The sequence below is a fragment of the Chelonoidis abingdonii genome, chromosome 10 (genome assembly GCF_003597395.2).
Source record: "Chelonoidis abingdonii isolate Lonesome George chromosome 10, CheloAbing_2.0, whole genome shotgun sequence".
Lineage (NCBI taxonomy): Eukaryota > Metazoa > Chordata > Testudines > Testudinidae > Chelonoidis > Chelonoidis abingdonii.
This window is the reverse complement of record NC_133778.1, coordinates 19,194,441-19,213,307: the sequence shown is the minus strand read 5'-3', so window position 1 is coordinate 19,213,307 and position 18,867 is coordinate 19,194,441. Positions and strand designations below refer to the sequence as shown.

Genomic DNA, 18,867 nt, shown 5'->3' with positions numbered 1-18,867 from the left:
CTCCATCAAAGTGGCCATCCTGATAGGCATTACTCCCCCAGAAGATGGCAGAGCTTAGGGCCTTATCTATTGAGGGATAATACTACATATTCCACAATGATATGGAGTATGGCGAGTGGCGAGTATGATTTTTTGGGGGCTCTGTGAAAAATTCTCTCCCAAGAAAGAAGTTGTGACATGTATGGATGTTGGTAGAGCCTTTGAGATCTACCTCTGTTACACACAGTGCTCCATTGATTCTCTACCATCTGATGTATAAAGAAAAGAGAGTATCAAAATCCACTGTTTCAGAATAGTTGAGATGGTGCGTCCATGAAGCCTAAAAGTCAGTGTCTTTTTCCAAGCAACTGAGGTCAAAGTCCACTCACTGAGAGTGGCAGCAGCTGACCCAGCTAAGAAACTATATGTGCTATGAGATCTGCAGGACAGCCACTGGGTTATCCATTCATCCCTTTTTAAAAATGTATAAGCTGGACATTCAGGCATCAGTAGATGGTACCTTCAGTTTGAGAATGTTTCATGCTGTGGTCTAAGTAGTGGAGAAATAATTTAAAATCCTCTGTGTAGTTAGTTCTGTAGTTCTGTATGAACCCTCCCTGAAACCACACTGTGAAAATCCCATTGGTTAATGAATCAATGGGTCTTGTAGGTGAAAGAGAAGAGGGAAATTTTATTCTGATTTGCTAAAAATTTCCTTCCTCTGAGTTGCATGATCCTCAGATCTCACCCCAGTAGGATAAAAAAAAAATCCTGTTCCGTTCATTCAAATTAGCTCAAAATTACGCGCTATAATAGGAATTCACAGTATATTACTGTAGTGCATATAATCTCATTAAGTTTCAGACCACAAGGGATATTAATTACCCTTTGCCATGGAAACTGTCTCAACTGGTGAGCTCTTCATAGTAGCTTGCCATGCTCTCCTGTGGCAGTGACTGACAGGTCTGGTTCTGGTTATGTAGCTTCATGAAGCTGAGAGCCTATTGGTCATTAGATCTGTGGACCTTGTAATTTAGAGGAAATTTTCAGTAAATCAAAAAAATTTATTATACCTATGTAATATAGTGGAGTTTATTTGGAAACTAAACAATGGATGACTCCAAATATGGTATGTCTAGATGAGTAACAGTTGGGATTCCGAGCTGCTCAGTGTTCCCAGTATCATGTAGGGCAGTAGTCCCCAACGCGGTGCCCATGGCAGACTCTGCAGAATGGATGGAGTGCCGCCCCGTAGCACGTGCTTGCTCCACTGGTGTCTGGAGCGCCCTGTATGTGAGTAATTGTTGGTGCCTGCCACACTCTTCTGAAAACATGAATGTGCTACTAACCACAAAAAGGTTGGGGACCACTGACATCGGGTATAAGAAAATGCAGCATTCTTAAAAATTACTTAGAACTAAAAAAGCCAAATAAATAGTCAAACCAATGGACTGGTATTTCTGAACACATTTAGAGCTTGTGAAACTATCTGGCACTGTAGCAGCAGGACATAAATACAACTTAACTTTAAAAGCTAGTGCCTGAACTCCCAATTTTACTCAGTCTTTCGAGTGCAAAAAATTGAGATTCAGGGTTCTCTTTGCTAGGAGATCTTTCATCACTTCAAGTTGAGTGCTAGCTGACATGATAGGGCTCGCTGACAGAACACTTTTAGATTAGGTTAATACTCCAGAATGAATGTGCTTCTGCTTTAGCAAATTGGAATTATAGTAATACATGTAAAACACGTTTACTTGCATCCAAATTCTCATAATCAGTGAGGATGCTTTTTGCCACCTACTATAAATTTACTTGTAAAGTTAATCCACTTAGAACCCAACACTGTCACTATGGGGAAAATGTTGATCCTTGGAATGTTAGCAGTGGGAGAACTCGAGTGTCTGCGCTGTCTCACAAATAGTTGGATATTTAGTTACCTACTTAAATTTAAGACATATCTGGAGGCTGTTTGATTAATCAATGTGTCTATTAAAAGTTTCATCTTGAAAATCTTTTGTTCATGGCACATTCTGCTTTAATCACTCTTTCTATGATCTATTGATACATTATTTTGTTGATGCTGAATGCTTAACTTTTTCTTTCTTATTTCCTTTCTCTTCATATCCTGAAGTTCCAACTAACCTTTCAATGCTTTTTTCCCCTTACCTCTTTTATTTGCTTCATGTATGCATTAAGTGGTTGCTTAGATTTAAGGTAAGAAACCCCAGGGCTGGATTTCCATTCTTATTCTTTAGAGACTATTACACATGGGGAGGGATTTGAAATTAGCATGTCACTAATAATAATTTTTTAAAAGAATAAACCATTCCTTCTCCCTCCTTATGTATCTACCTTCAGTCTCAGTGTGATTTCAGTGTGGATAGACATTTTGCAATATAAATGGATGGATTTAATGTAGGTAATATTTATAAAAGCTTACAGTGAAATGTTGACTCATTTTAGTATAGCTCGTTTTCACCTAACGAGGGAGAAATAGTATATTTACACTAAGTGGAAATAAATGGCATATAAATGAGGGTTAGCCGAATTTAAACCTCCACCTGTGTAATACTCTTTTTATCCTATATACGGTGTGATTTATGATTCACTTTGTGACCAGTATTTCAATGTAAAATTACTCAGATCAAAGGGACACCACGGTTGTGTTGCAAAATCAAAAATATTTTGTTATATGAAGTTTTGCCTTTTTTTAAAGTTGCAGTATCACACGTTAGTTACTTTAAATAAATGTCAGAGTTCTTCTTTATGTAAAATACTGACTGGTATGTATAGAGGCAAACTTTTACAGATATTTTCTCAGACTTGGTAATATCACTATGCAAAATGTTAAACCAGTCTTGAAAATATCAGATTGCTTTTAGTATGCCACTAATTTAGCAGTATTATGTTATCTCATCAATGTACTTAGGCCACAAACTTGAAAACTGTCATATATGAGTACTCCCACGTGAGCCTAAGGCCAGCTCTACATTACAAACTTACCTTGGTATAACTGTGTTGCTCAGGGGTGTGAAAAATCCACACCCCCGAGTGATGCAGTTATGCCAAGCTAACCTCTGGTGTAGGCAGCACTTTGTTAAAACAGCTACTGCCTCTCTCACAGGGGTGGATTAATTACACCGACAGGAGAAGCTCTCCCCTAGGCATAGTACAGTAACCCTATCAAAGGAGGAAATTAGATTGGTGGTTTGCGTGATTTATTCTTGAGAAAGCTGTGTAGGCTATTACTTATTACTTATCTTCTAGATGCTTTTAAATTGATTGCTTAATTTGTTGCAGTATCTTTCCAGGTATCCAGACTGACAGGACAGCATTTGTAATGCAGTAGTAATGCATTTTTAATACTGAATTTCCCAAAGAGAGTTTCTGTTTAAAAAAAAAAATTCCTATTCTTGGTGTGGTAACTTTGAGTGATTTGGAAAAGCAGTTGGCAGATTCTCGAAGTTTTCATTAGTTTCTCCAAGTTATGCAGAAGTAATGATCTAAAAGTATTGTATGTTCACTTCATTGTAGATAAGAGCTGGCAGGTTCTCTTCCCCTTTGCAGTGATGGTAAGAGCCTCGTTTCTGCCTTTCAGAGTAAGAAATTCTTCTATCTATAGGACTTGAATGATTCTAGTGTAGGTCAAGTTAGAATTTGAAAGTTGCTTTTCAAAGAACATCCTTGATCTCAAGCTTGATTAGGCCAATCAGACAGTGTGTCAGACAACCTTTTGTTGCCAGATTTGTAGGGTTTTCTTTATTTAAAATAAAAAAAGAAAAAGTTGTGTTGTATGTTGCTCTTTCAGGTTTAAATAGTTCATTTGATCTGATTTGCACTTACAAATCCTAGGTGCACAGACTGGTACATGTGCCTTGAAGCTGCAAGTGAAAAATGGCCTCCATAGTCATATAAATACAATTGAATTGCAATTGTGACCCATTTTGGAGGAGATCACATATATAATACTTACCGTATATACCCGTTCATAAGCCGAATATTTTTGGTAAAAAAGTGACGCGTCAAATTTGATTTTAAACTCTATGGAATCATTGAATTGAATATCTCATACATTGTCATTTTGTTTACCTGGAGTGTCTGCAGGCATGGAGCCCATCGGCTCCCTGTGGCTACGGTTCGCTGTTCCCAGCCAATGGGAGCTGCGGGAAGTGGCATAGGGGCTGCATCTGGCCCTTGAGCTTCCATCAGGGATTGGGGTCCGGGGCGTCCCCTGCTCCAGCCAGGGAGCGGGGTTAGGGGCTTACCCCACTCTGTGCGTACTGTGGCTCTGCGTGGCTCCCGGAAGCAGTGGCACGTCCGCCCTCCGGCTCCTACACATTGGATGCTGCCCCCGCCACAACCGCCACCCCCGCAGCTCCTGTTGGCTGGGAACCGCAGCCATTGGGAGCTGCAGGGGCAATGCCTGTGGACGGGGCAGTGCAGAGCTGCCTGGCCACATCACTGCATAGGAGCTGGAGGGGAGGACATGCCACTGCTTCTGGGAGCTGCTTGAGGTAAGCGCCACCAGGAGCCTGCATCCCTGACACCCTCCCGTGCTCCTGCCCCAGCCTGGATCCCCATTCCATCTTCTGAACCCCTCTGTCCCAACCTGGAGTACGCTCCTCAGCCCCACCCCAGATCCCCCTCCCCAACCCCCCCCAGGCCCAGAGCCCTCCACCCAGTGATTAGTCTGACTTCTTTGGAAAGTGCCTCCACTTGAACCTGATCCGAAGAGTGTCTGTATTTAAAGAAAATGTTCTCTACTTGACATGTCACTGCTATTTGCAGCTAAAGGTACAATTGTTTAAAGTAGATCCTGTTGTAAATGCTTCAGATTTTAGACAGTAGTTGCCACCATGCCATGTGAATCACAATACACCTGTGCAAATCGCAGGGGCTCGTAGCCGGTGGTTAGGTGTTATAAAACTGTACAATACACTATGTTCTATAAAAATATTTGTCATGGAACTACTTTTTTACCATGAAACATCCTGAAGGTTGAATAGTTCAATCAGAGCAATTCTGCAGTTCATTCAAGGCTGCTGTCATGTTAAACAAACAAAAACCACTCTAATTGTAGTAGTTTCATATCAGCAGAAGTCTGTTGCTGCATAACAGATTTCACACTGTAATCCAGTGGGAGACTGAAGGACTCAATCTTTCACGTATCAAGTGAAGATGAGATGACTTGATTATGGTTGTAAGACTACAGGGAGATGATTCTGATAGCACCGAGCTCTTTTATCTAGGCTGGTCTCGCTACGCTGTTAAACCGATTTAACAACGTTAAATCGATTTAACGCTGCACCCGTCCACACTACACTGCTTTTATATCGATTAAAGGGCTCTTAAATCGATTTCTGTACTCCTACAAACGGAGGAGAGCAAAATCGATATTACATATCGGATAGTGTTAGTGTGGATGGAAATCGACATTATTGGCCTCAATTATTTACAGTAGCTAACCCACGGTGCACTGCTCCGATATATCGATGCTTAGCTCGGACCATGGACGCACACCACCGAATTAATGTGCCTAGTGTGGACGCGCACAATCGACTTTATATTATCTGTTTTATAAAATTGGTTTAAGCTAATTTGAATTTATCCTGTAGTGTAGATGTAGCCTAGCAAAGACCTAACCGGATCTAGTGGCAGGAAGCTGAGGTAAAGCAACTGGAAATATGAAATAACTGGAAAAACTGATTTTTAAGAGTGCGGGTAATTAACCATTGGGATGTGATGGATTCTTTCACTTGAAAAGTCTTAAAATTGGATGCTTTTAAAAGATACGGAGTTAGCATGGAATTGTTCGTTGAGCTTTCCTAGGCTCTTTCCTGCTGAAAAAGCTTATGGTGTGAGAGGGTGGCATGGTTAAAAATTGAAAAAAGCTGATTTTGGGGAGGACTGGGAGATAAAAAATAATGGCCGGTAGGCTTGGTGATTGTTTTCAAGATGACCTGCACAGGAAAAAATGAGTGTTCACCTATTTTTTCTTTTTTGTGATTCATAAAGAAGGTGGCCTGAACTTATTAAAGGAGGAGTTTCCTGCCCCCTTTTTTTATTTTGCATTAGAAAAAGAGGGGGAAAAGCTTTGAAAACACACCTTTTGAGCTGCCTTTATACTTCATAAAAAAAATTGTGCAAGTAATTTTATTTCCTGTGCAGTTCACTTTTAAATATTTGCAGTTTTGTGTGTTCTTCACCTTGCCTTCCACCAGTTTGGGTGCCTCTAGTGATAAGTGTTGCATAATCCCCAAACTTGTTCTGACTATGAATTAAATCCATGCTGCTCTTGAATCAAGGCCTTAGATTCAGTTATCTTGTCAGTATCTCTTACCATTTTTTCTTAGTCACAAGTAAATCCAGGAATCAAACAACTTAAAAGCATTTATGGTTATTGTAGTTCATGGGGCACTAGAAGACAATGCAACATGCTACTTTTCAAAATCTTTTCAAGTGCCTAATATAGAAGGAATTAAGTTGCTTCGTTTTTTGCAGCCTACTAAATCACTGAACAGTCTGACAGTACTTACATCCATTTATTCCTTCCTGAAAAAAAGTCTGGGTGGGAAACCTAAGCTCATCTTTATACGGGGTAATTAGAGTGCAACAGTTTGGTCCTCTCTTCAATTACTTGGCACGTGAACACCTTACATTTTAAAAGGAACTTAATTAGGAAATAAAATCAGAACCTCTTAGTAAGCACAGTCATTCTAGAAATTAAGTATACTGGGCAAATTTAAAAATCTGTGAGTGAATGCAAGAGTAACGTTCCATTCTCTTGCTGCTTATTTAAAAAAAAGAAATCTTTAGGATCACTCCTTTAAATTTCCAGAGTTGAGGATTAGTGTAGGAAGATATCTGTGTATGACATGCACGTGTGTGCACACATAGAAAGGGTATACAAAGTGGATCTAACTGCATATATGTGAACATTTTTACAGTAATGGGGGAATGAATATTTCCCCTCTATTTCTGGTACTAGAAATCCTTACATAGACAGTGAAGAGGGACTTGAAAATTGCATCTTTCTTGCGTTGGGGGGTTAGGTATGAACTGACTTGCTTCTCAGCGAAAGTTACTGATGCAGTTTCCTACTTTATCCTAACGCTATCTCTCTCTTTCCATTTCTCCTCATCTATGATAATGGGAAAGCTTTCTCTGTATGTTGTATGGTATTGTTCTAGCAGTGAAGGTCAGTCAGTCAGAACGGTTGAAATAGCTGTATATTTCTCATTGCTTTTCTTGATTATTTGGCCTTAAGTCAAAGTGGAGACAGTTCAAACAGAGCTGTGTAACTGACACTAGCTAATCTTAAATCAGTCAACCCTTTCAGATTTGTAAAACAGCTGTGTAAGCTTTGATGACTTGCTCTCTTTCAACATTACAACTTCACAGTATCACATGGGGGAGTCTAAATTTAATCATGCATTACCCTCTCTTTCATTTTAGTCTTTTTAAAGAATGTCTCCTTTCTTTTTCACTGTTTAAATTCCTAGTTAACAAAGAGATTCTTGTACTATTTTTAATCATGTTTTCTAAAGCTGTTTCCTGTCCATCTTATGTAAAAGATATTGGCAGTCACGGGAGTTCTACCTTGGTGAGGCAAATGCAAGCATGATTTCCAATTTTCTGCTACACTGTTCCAATTTACTTTATCCTTCAGCTATTCCCACCTCAGCTCTCTGGGGCTGGGACTCTAATCTGTTTGTTTGTACAACCCCTAGTATAGTGGGAGCCTAATACATTTCCATTACTGTTATAGTATTATTATTAATAACAGCCATGTAGTTTCTTCTTTAAACTTTGAGGGCTATGTTAAAATAGATTTAATCATATAGTTTAAGTGGAATCCTACAGGTAGTGGTTCTGATGCAGTTTGTGTCCCTGAATGATAGACGCTTATGGGAGGTTTGAAATATCTAGGATGGAATTTTCGAAAGTGCTCCCACTGGCCTCACTCTTCCCATCTGAAGACTTTTGAAAATTCTACTCATAGAGCTTAATGTGCGATTGACGTCCCGTGCATAAGAAATGACCTGGGGTTAACATTAATAAAGGATGTTTGTTTTAAACAACTCAGACGGGTAAGTGAGTGATATCGACAAGTTTGATGAAAGGAGATGGAGATGCTGCAACTTTAAAAAACAAAACAACCAGCTTTTGGGATGTGTTTTCCATGTTCCGTGTATAGAATAAAATTCACTTTCCTTTCATTATACACTTTCCCTCTCCCCCCTCAAATTGATGTATTTCAGTACTTACCTAGCCCTTCACTCAAAGTAACTTTAGTTTTCATGTTGCTTAAAGTTGGCTTAAAGGACTTTATGATACTATTTGCAAGATATGTTTGTAAAACTAATCAGAACATTTGAGACTTTTACTGGCTCAAAAATCCTAAAAATCTCAACAGTCACTTCTTTAAACTTTTTTTTTTTTTTTCCTGGCAAGCTAAAAGCAGCATCGCTTTGAGATGTCCATCTTCTGTTTTCACCTTCTATATAGGAGTCAAATTTCAGTGTCAGGATACTGCAATATATTAATCCTTAAATAATCTCTGACATTTAAACGGCAACACAAATAAACACTGCTTGGCTTTTGGAGTGATTAAAAGGGTGTAATTTGCCTCTAAGAATATTTCTAAACATCACTAACAACTTGATCACTGAACCTTTTCTATAAATAGGGGGACTTACTTTCTGGAAATATTGCATGTTATTTGGAAACAATACATGTTGGAAATGATATACTCTGTAGCTGTGTGCAATAGAGCATGGATGAGTATCAGAAAAGGAGAGTGTAAAGAGTATTTAATAATGGGAAATAACCAACATAAAAACAATTAAAACCCTAAATTATTTAGCACGAATCATTTGACATTATTTATGATGGGGAATAGATTTAGGGCTCATTGATTAAAAAGATATTTTATAGAACCTCCCTAAATATATGTGTATAAATTCTCGTCCTGCTGTATCTACCTTTTGTATGCAGCCAGAGAGAGCTATTAATTGGCTTGGTGAATACATCGAAAACAAAATGTTTTGATGTTTATAATTCATGATGTAAGTAGTAATTATGTTGTCAGTCAGCACTGAGATCAGTCAGCGTTGATGCTGATGACTTAAATAATGAAATATTAACTTAAATTTGTAGTTTCTGATTATCTCACTGTTTTCTAAGGAAGAAAACAGGAAAGATCACATCAGTAGTATTCATGATTTCTTTTTTCCTATTCCACAAACTAGAGATTTAGTTTAGCTTAGACTGTTATAAATTTAGTTTGGCCACATGTTTTGTATCTGTAGCTTATGTTCATTAAATAGTTTTGGTATATTAATGTGAAAACATTACAATATGTAGCTTTCTTGCTTAAAGCATAATTTTATATTAAATTTTAAAATGAGAGAGTTTAGTTCTATGGGAGCATACCTTGAATATAAAAATAACTTCACTAAAGTTTAGCTGCTCTTTAGTTATATTAATTACTGTATTGTGGCCTAGTATGAACCCTGCTTAATCCTCTAGTTTTTTTAAAGTCCATTCTCAAACAATATGGGGCAATTAACATTAAACAGTGCAACCAGAAATAACTGCCCTTTATCTTAAACAAATTAACAAAACAAAAGAAAACTACTTAGTTGCCCTGCTAAAAGGGATTTTTAATTGGATTAAATAAATCAACATTAGCAGAGATTTAATATTCATGTGATGGCCTAAAGGCAAGCAGTTTCTATATACAAATCTTTGCATACCCCACATAACAAGGAGTCCTTTGAGTGCAACTGTTGATCTCTAGCAGAGTAGAAGTTGCATATGAGATGCATGGCCTCTGAGTTTTTTCAGTTTAAACCTTCCCTTGTCTCTTTAGTACTATAGAATGAATTTTCAGGGAATCTTGCAATCTGATTGCCTGAAGTTTGAGTATAGTAAAGGCTGTTTTTTTCCTCCGTTCTTTCATGCAGGTTAGTACACAGAATATGAAGATGGGTGGGCTGCCTCGTACTACTCCACCTACCCAGAAACCACCCAGCCCACCAATGTCAGGAAAAGGAACTATTGGGTGAGTACAGTTACTGTAGACTTAATATTTTCATAGAGAGTAGATGGGGAAGAGAGATTCCTAAATAGCTGAAACACCTACATTTCTACCATGGAAATTTTTTTAAACATCTTCCTTATTCTTGCTTCTTGTCCACCATCTAAAGATGGGCTGTGAGGCTTGGAGAAGTTTTACCACTATCCTTTGTACTGACCACATCTTAAATTGTAGGTGTTGTGTTGCTGCCTGTGGATAATGAAGGTCATTAGAAGTTTTATTCAGGAAGCCTTTCTTTGATTTCTTTTGGCTTGTATTATCTGTGGTGGATAGAATTAGTGGTGTTTTTTTCTGACAGGCTGTACTGTCTATCTGCAGTAGCTAACATAATATCTAAATTGACGTACTTGCCACAGGTTGGGCATGTATGCAGTGAACGGTAAAATGTGCTTTCCAGTGGAGCTATGAACCTGAATTCTACACTTTCTTCACCTGATAAGAGTCCTTACGAATTATGTCCTGAGAAACAGCAGCCCTTCTAGTTGTTGCATTGATGTGGTGCATATTCATGGTTGCATTCTCTGAAATGCTTCTGGTTCCTCGCACAGGGCCAATTAGATAGGCAGAACTGCGGGGTATAAATGTATGGATGAGATGATGGTGTAGGGAGGAGGGGTTTAGATATATTAGAAATTGGAAAAACTTTTGGGAAAGGGGGAGCCTGTACAGGAAGGATGGGCTCCACCTAAACCAAAATGGAACCAGATTGCTGGTGCTTAACATTAAAAAGGTCGTGGAGCAGTTTTTAAACTAAGGTCTGGGGGAAAGCCGATAGGTGTAGAGGAGCATGTGGTTTGGCGCGGAGGATCTATAAATGAAGATTCCCTGTGTCCTAATGAGGAGAAAATGGAAGATAAAATACAGGTAGGCTCTGATGAGAAACAGTCAAATGAAAAAAAGTCCCATTTGATTACATCATGTAAAGGCAAGCAGCTAAAAAGTGACAGGTTTTTAAAGTGCTTATATACCAAGGCTAGACGTCTAAATAATAAGGTGGGTGAACTAGAGTGCCTCGTATTAAATGAGGATATTGATATAATAGACATCACAGAAACTTGGTGGAAGGAGGATAGTCAGTGGGACACAGTAATAACAGGGTGCAAAATATATTGGAAGGACAGAACAGGTCGTGCTAGGGGTGGGGAGGGAGTGGCACTATATGTGAAGGAAAGCGTGGAATCAAATGAAGTAAAAATCTTAAATGAACCAAGCTATACCATAGAATCTCTATGGATGGTAATTCCATGCTTAAATAATAAGAATATAGCAGTAGGGATATATTACAGACCACCTGACCAGGAGGTGATAGTGACTGTGAAATGCTTATGGAGATTAGAGAGATTAAAATAAAAAAACTCAATAATAATGCGGGATTTCAACTATCACCTTATTGACTGAGTACATATCACCTCAGGAAGAGATGCAGAGATTAAGTTTCTTGACACCTTAAATGGCTTCTTCTTGGAGCAGCTAGTCCTGGAACCCACAAGAGGAGAGGCAATTCTTGGTTTAGTGCTAAGTGGAGCACAGGATCAGGTCCCAAGAGGTGAATATAGCTGGACTGCTTGGTAATAGTGACCATAGTATAATAAAATTTATCATCCCTGTGGCGGGGAAAACACCACAGCCACAGCAGCCCAACACTGTAACATTTAATTTCAGAAAGGGGAACTACACAAAAATTAGGAGGTTAGTTAAACAAAAATTAAAAGGTACAGCACCAAAAGTGAAATCCCTGCAAGCTGCATGGAAACTTTTTAAAGACACCATAATAGAGGCTCAACTTAAGTGTATACCCCAAATTAAAAAAACAGAGAGAACCAAAAAAAGAGCCACTGTGGCTAAACAACAAATTAAAAGAAACAGTGAGAGGCAAAAAGGCATCATTTAAAAAGTGGAAGTTAAATCCTAATGAGGAAAATAGAAAGGAGCATAAACTCTGGCCATTGAAGTGTAAAAATATAATTAGGAAGGCCAAAAAAGAATTTGAAGAACAGCTAGCCAAAGACTCAAAAAGGAATAAAAAAAAATTTCTAAGTACATCAGAAGCAGGAAGCCTGGTAAAACAACCAGTGGGGCCACTGAACAATGGAGATGCTAAAGGGGCACTCAAGGACGATAAGGCCATTGTGGAGAAACTAAATGAATTCTTTGCATTGGTCTTCACGGTTGAGGATGTGAGAGAGATTCCCAGATATGAGCCATTCTTTTTAGGTGACAAATCTGAGGAACTGTCCCAGACTGAGGTGTCATTAGAGGAGGTTTGGAACAGATTGGTAAACTAAACAGTAATAAGTCACCAGGACCAGATGGTATTAAAGATGAAATTGCAGAACTACTAACTGTCATCTGTAACCTATCATTTAAATCAGCTTCTGTACCAAATGACTAGAGGATAGCTGATGTGACACCAATTTTTAAAAAGGGCTCCAGTGGAGACCGTAGCAATTACAGTCCAGTAAGCCTGGCTTCAGTACTGGGCAAACTGGTTGAAACTATAGTAAAGAACAAAATTGCCAGACACATAGATGCACATCACCCTGTTCAGGAATAGTCAACATGGTTTTAGTAACGGGAAATCATGCCTTACTAATCTACTAGAATTATTTGAAGGAGTCAACAAGCCTGTGGATAAGGTGGATCCAGTGGATGTAGTTTATTTAGATTTTCAAAAAGCCTTTGACAAGGTCCCTCACCAAAGGCTCTTAAGCAAAGTAAGCAGTCATGGGATAAGAGGGAAGGTTCTCTCATGGGTTGGTAACTGGTTAAAAGATAAGAAATAAAGTGGAGAGAGGTAAATAGAGGTGTCCCCCAGGGGTCTGTACTGGGCCCAGTCCTATTTAACATATTCAGGAATGATCTGGAAAAATGGGTAAACAGTGAGATGGCAAAATTTGCAGATGATACAAAACTACTCAAGATAATTAAGTCCCAGGCAGACTGCAAAGAGCTACAAAAGGATCTCTCAAAATTGGGTGACTGGGCAACAAAATGGCAGATAAAATTCAGTGTTGATAAATGCAAAGTAATGCACATTGGAAAACATAATCATAACTGTACATATAAAATGATGAGGTCTTAATTGGCTGTTACCACTCAAGAAAGAGATCTTGTAGTCATTGAGGCTAGTTCTCTGAAAACATTCACTCAGTGTGTGCAGCAGTCAAAAAAATGAACAGAATATTGGGCATCATTAAGAAAGGGATCGATAAGAAGACAGAAAATATCATGTTGCGTCTATATAAATCCATGGTACGTCCACGTCTTGAATACTGTGTGCAGATGTGCTCGCCGCATCTCAAAAAAGAGATATTGGACTTGGAAAAGGTTCAGAAAAAAGCAACAAAAATGAATAGGGATATGGAATGGCTGCTATCTGAGGAGAGATTAATAAGACTGGGACTTCTCAGCTTGGAAAAGAGACGACTAAGGGGGGATATCATTGAGGTCTATAAAATCATGACTGGTGTGGAGAAAGTAAATAAGTGTTATTTATTCCTTCTCATAACACAAGAACTAGGGGCCACCAAATGACATGAATAGGCATCAGGTTTAAAATAAACAAAAGGAAGTATTTTTTCACATAACTCACAGTCAACCTGTGGAACTCCTTGCCAGAGGATGTTGTGAAGTCCAAGACTATGACAGGGTTAAAAAACACAACAACTAGATAAATTCATGGAAGATAGGTCCATCAATGGCTACTAACCAGGAGCGGCAGAGATGGGCCTCTGTTTGCCAGAAGCTGAGAATGGGCAACAGGGGATGTGTCACTTGATGATTACCTGTTCTGTTCATTCCCCCTGGGACGCCTGGCATTGGCCACTGTCAGAAGACAGGATACTGGGCTAGATGGACATTGGTCTGACACAGTATGGCCATTCTTATGTTCATGTAATGGCTGGTCCTGAAACAGAGCTTATTGTGTTAAATTCAAAATAAGATATTTACATGTATGCAGACTACTCTGATTTAGTAGTGGAAAGGCAAACTGACTCCTCAACTGCTCGATTCAGAGCAATAAAATATGCAAAACAGAAAATTCCTGCATAGGAAAAGGGTTTGGGAAATGGAGAGCATAAATCCCATTCTCCACTCCCTGGTCATAAATTGGATATTGCAGACGTGTGGAAAAACAGTTTTTTTGAGTCCCTTAGATTTTGCTACACATAACTGTAAGTTTACACTGGTAAAAGATCTGTGGCTGCGCTATATTCTGACTAAATTTGCTTCTGTGCATATTGCTTTTTTTGTCCAGGCGTCACTCTCCCTATCGCACACTGGAGCCTGTGCGTCCTCCAGTGGTACCAAATGACTATGTACCTAGCCCAACACGTAATATGGCTCCCTCGCAACAGAGCCCTGTTAGAACAGCTTCTGTGAATCAGAGGAATCGCACATACAGGTATTCAGTCTACTCCTGCACAGAATATGTTTGGCCTAATACAGTAATCTATACAAGATGCACTGCTGTGATTAAAATCAAACCCAGACCCTATAACAGAACCTCACTAATACACTATTGACTGGGAAACCCATTGTGCATTGACACAAGGACACAATTAAAACAGGAATATTCCATCATAAAATTTACTTTACTTTTTCCCACAATTACACTTTAATTTTGTAAGACATAGTACTTCATAATGTGCTAGTAAAATTGTGTAGTAGAAACAGTCATAGTAATATGGAACTTTGCAACATCACTATTTAATCTTTACAAAGATTTAGGGAGATTATTTTGTGTGTGCAAATTATGAGGTATGCTTATTGGAAGACTACAAATTGCTTATGCTTCATAATCGAAGTTTTTTGAAAAATAAAAGATCTTGAGACTTTAGGATGAACAGGGCTAAACAGTTCTGTAAAAATGAAGTAGTAATAACATATAAATGAGAAAACCACAAGCTTTGAACCCAGAGATGGACCACAGTTATGATGTATAACAGAAGATACTGTTCCCGTCTCACTGACCATTAGAAGACTTCATCGGTCCTAGGAATAGTCAGAAGTATAAGATGCCACATCAGAGCTAAAATTGTCTCTCTTGAAATGTTAAATTCTTCTTTAAAAACATTTAAGGAGGCTAGCAAATAGCTTTATACCATATCCATTCTAAACACGAAAAAACGTGACTTTACTGAGTTCAGGAAATGTTGATAGATTTAACCCTTCTACTCCCAACAATACTTAATGTAGAAGCATATATAGTAGAATCTTGCTAATCCAAGTGCTTTGTAATCTGTACAAAAATGAGCTCTCTCTCTCTCCACTCAGCAATGATGTCATGGTAATTAGCATTTCAAAATGCCATATATACTTGTTAGATTACTAGTGCCGAATGAACATTCTTGATCCAAACTAAATGCTTTTGTGAAAAATGATTTTTGTTATATCAACTTCAGTTCTTTGTTTCTTCCAGTCATTAGTGTGAAGTAGCAAGTTCCCACTATATGTTTTTTATGTATTTTCTCTATGGACCAGATTATTTATGTTTTGGTGGCTTTGGTTTCTTTAGCAGCAGTGGGAGTAGTGGAGGGAGCCACCCAAGTAGTCGGAGCAGCAGTCGAGAGAACAGTGGAAGTGGAAGTGTGGGTGTACCTATTGCTGTCCCCACTCCATCTCCTCCTAGCGTCTATCCAGGTAAACAGGAATCTCACCTTCCTCTCTTTCTGTCCAAGTCCTAATGTTTTAGTTTATTTATTGTTGTGTTTACAAGACTCTGAATCTCTTGAGAATTTTTTAAGCCAACTTTTCCAGAACCATATAAACTTTAACATTGTTTTGGTGCTAATAATTAAAATGTGGGTGCACTGATACTCCCAGAGTGTGGAAATGTTTGTTATGCAGCTATTTTCCTATCTGTTTGCCTTTTATGTCAATTGGTTAATCAAAACTTGTTGATTCATTTAAGCCCGCTGAGACAGGAGCTCTTTGACTAGATGTGACTAGTAGGACACAGCACTGTTCCAAGAAAACAGTGTCTCTCTGTCCTTTTAGCCAGATAAATGGTCTTTCATTTGCTTTCTGTGCATGTAGGCATCTAGAGGTTTATTAGAAGCTTAGATTTATTTATTTTTTTAAAAAGGCAAGGACGCAGTAAAATAAATCTTCAGTATACTCATGAAAGCAGAGCAGATTATCATGGGAAAGGCAGTCTGTCAAACATAAACATGTTTGGTTCACAGAAAATAGCATTTGTATTCTCCCTTCTTTTACTCATATAGTGTTGAGGATTTTCTGTGTGCTTCTTTCCTCATTCTTCTCAATGAAAGGAAGGAAAACATTATTAAGCATAAATTGTGTTCTGAAAAACTATTTTTATGGGCCAAAAATTGCTATGGGAAACTGACGGTTTCCCTTTGCAATATGTTTAATTTTGTACAAAAGCTACAGAGTTCTGTGCTGCAGCTTGGAGAGTAACTAACAAAGGGGGAAAGCAGTCTTTCTTAAAGTAATGACTTTCATTGAGAAGTACAGACGTTGGTTTCTACATCTGTAATTGATAGCAGACTTTCTTGATCCAGGTACCCTTATTTGCTGCATATATTGGAATGCTCTTTTAATATAAGCTTCATTTTTTTCTCATCCCCTCTTTTTGTGCTAGAACATTTAACGTTTACTGAATATCTTAACACTGAATTGTCAGAAGGCTTTTCTAATCCTTGCTAACCTGATCTCTGTATTAACTTTACCTCTTTTCACATAGCCCCTGCTGGCTCAGCTGGCACTTCTCCCCTTCCTGCTACCTCTGCACCTGCTCCTTCCCCCCTTGCTCCTGCTACTGCCCCCTCTGCTGCCCCAGATACTGCAGCTGCAGGAGCCCAGCCTCTTGCTGATGGCATCACCTCTCCAACTCCCCCTGCTGTTTCTTCCACTCCCTCAGCAGGTGAGTGTCTGCTCCATTTCATAGACAGGTGAACCAAGATGTGAACACGATCTGAGGCTTTTCAGAGATCCTTAGGAGTCATTGATCTTTATGGCTTTTTCTGGTTTGGTTTTATTGGATATGAGTTTAGTTGGAAAACACCTGTTCTTCCAGGAGATTCAGAGTATTAGTCCTGTAAACAACCACTTTATTGTATGTTTGCAGCAGTATGGATAATGTGAGCCACCCTTACTTCTGCATTGCTGCTGGCAGTGGCTCTGCCTTCAGATCTGGGATCCTGGCCAGCAGCTGCCACTCTCCAGCAGCAGCACAGAAGTAAGGGTAGCAGTACCGTAACCCCCCTACAATAACCTTGCAAACCCCCTTCCTGCCACAACTCCTTTTTAGGTCAGGATCCCTACAGTTACAACACCATGAAATTTTTGATTTAAATAGCTGGAATCATGACATTTATGATTTTTAAAATCCTACAACCATGAAATTGGCCAAAATGGATTGTGAATTTGGGAGGGTAGAACCATGAGGTGTCTTGGGCCAACATCTCTTCTTTCCATTAGTTGTTGCAAAAGAGGCATACGTTCTTGATTCACTACTAGTGAAATGGAAGTTTTAATACCCAAATTGAGTCATTTTCTGCCAAAAGACTTTGTTCAATAGGTGATATATATTGCATGTACTCAAGCTTGCTTTCTTGACATTTATAAAACCACTCTGCATATTTATTTTATTTCTTTAATTGCTGAAGTTTCAACATGTGTTATTTACTAAATATAATGTAAGACTAGTATGTATTGCCTTTTGTTTGATTTTGGATGTCGTATTGTTATGTAAAGATCTGTTTTATATATCAAAAATGGCTTACATGTATTTGCAGTAGCTGATTGTAATGGGTTCTGCTTCTGATCACAGAGCTGTATTAGTTCAGATGTTTAATAACTTTGGTTTACATTCAGGCTTATTTAGAAATTTTGTAACATGCCAGAAAAATATTCTTTTTGTGTTTAGTTAAAGGGTAAAATTAAGCATGTATCATTATTTCCTAATCTCATATATAAGAATTCTTAAATAACTGTAGAGGCACCTAAGCTGTGATGAATCTCAGTGGCCACAAATCGTCATAATATCTGAAGTATTTGTGCACTTAGAAGATGAGACTGATCAGCCAGAAGTTGTATTGATTTTCAGGTTTTGATCCACTGATGTATGAAAAATGTTACAGGTCTCTAGGTCTTAAACTGCACTACTTGTGGATTTTTGATAAAACAATCAGTATTAAATAGAAGTGAAAAACTCAAGTCCTTTAATAAAAATTCAGATTATCTGATTTTTAAAAAATAATTTACTATCTTCCCTTTGTTAAGAAATAAAATAAGAGGTGCCCAGTTTCTCCTTGTATTAGCCTAGTGTTCAGATAACTTCCCTGAAATAAGATGCATGAGAATAATAAAAGCAGCAGAGAATCCTGTGGCACCTTATAGACTAACAGACGTTTTGGATCATGAGCTTTCGTGGGTGAATACCCACTTCGTCAGATGCATGTAGTGGAAATTTCCAGGGGCAGGTATATATATGCTAGCAAGCAAGCTAGAGATAACGAGGTTAGTTCAATCAGGGAGGATGAGGCCCTGTTCTAGCAGTTGAGGTGTGAAAACCAAGGGAGGAGAAACTAGTGCCACAGGATTCTCTGCTGCTTTTACAGATTCAGACTAACACGGCTACCCCTCTGATACATGAGAATCATAGTTTTGTTTTACAGGGTTGTGATTTTCCCCAGCCTGAAGAAACTCATAGTTTATATCCTTTTAGGGATCAAAAAGACCAATAGAAAAGCCACTAATTTTATGAAATGAAACCTATTATGTGTGATTGACTTTGAGCATATTTATTCCTTAAATAC

General features: G+C 38.5%; 1 protein-coding gene across 7 annotated transcripts in view; it reads left to right on the top strand.

Annotated features, from left to right (window-relative positions):
• The window catches only part of ABI2 (abl interactor 2), a 122,163-nt gene that overhangs the window by 78,428 nt on the left and 24,868 nt on the right, over window positions 1-18,867 (top strand). Inside the window, exons 4-8 of one of the 7 annotated variants that reach the window (XM_032775334.2) lie at window positions 2,176-2,193; window positions 9,948-10,045; window positions 14,340-14,486; window positions 15,603-15,724; window positions 16,791-16,970. In XM_032775334.2, the coding sequence (XP_032631225.1) occupies window positions 2,176-2,193; window positions 9,948-10,045; window positions 14,340-14,486; window positions 15,603-15,724; window positions 16,791-16,970 (565 nt within the window). Of the gene's footprint in view, window positions 1-2,175; window positions 2,194-9,947; window positions 10,046-14,339; window positions 14,487-15,599; window positions 15,725-16,790; window positions 16,971-18,867 lie in introns of all 7 variants that reach the window. The other 6 variants (XM_032775333.2, XM_032775335.2, XM_032775337.2 and 3 more) reach the window with 6 other exon arrangements.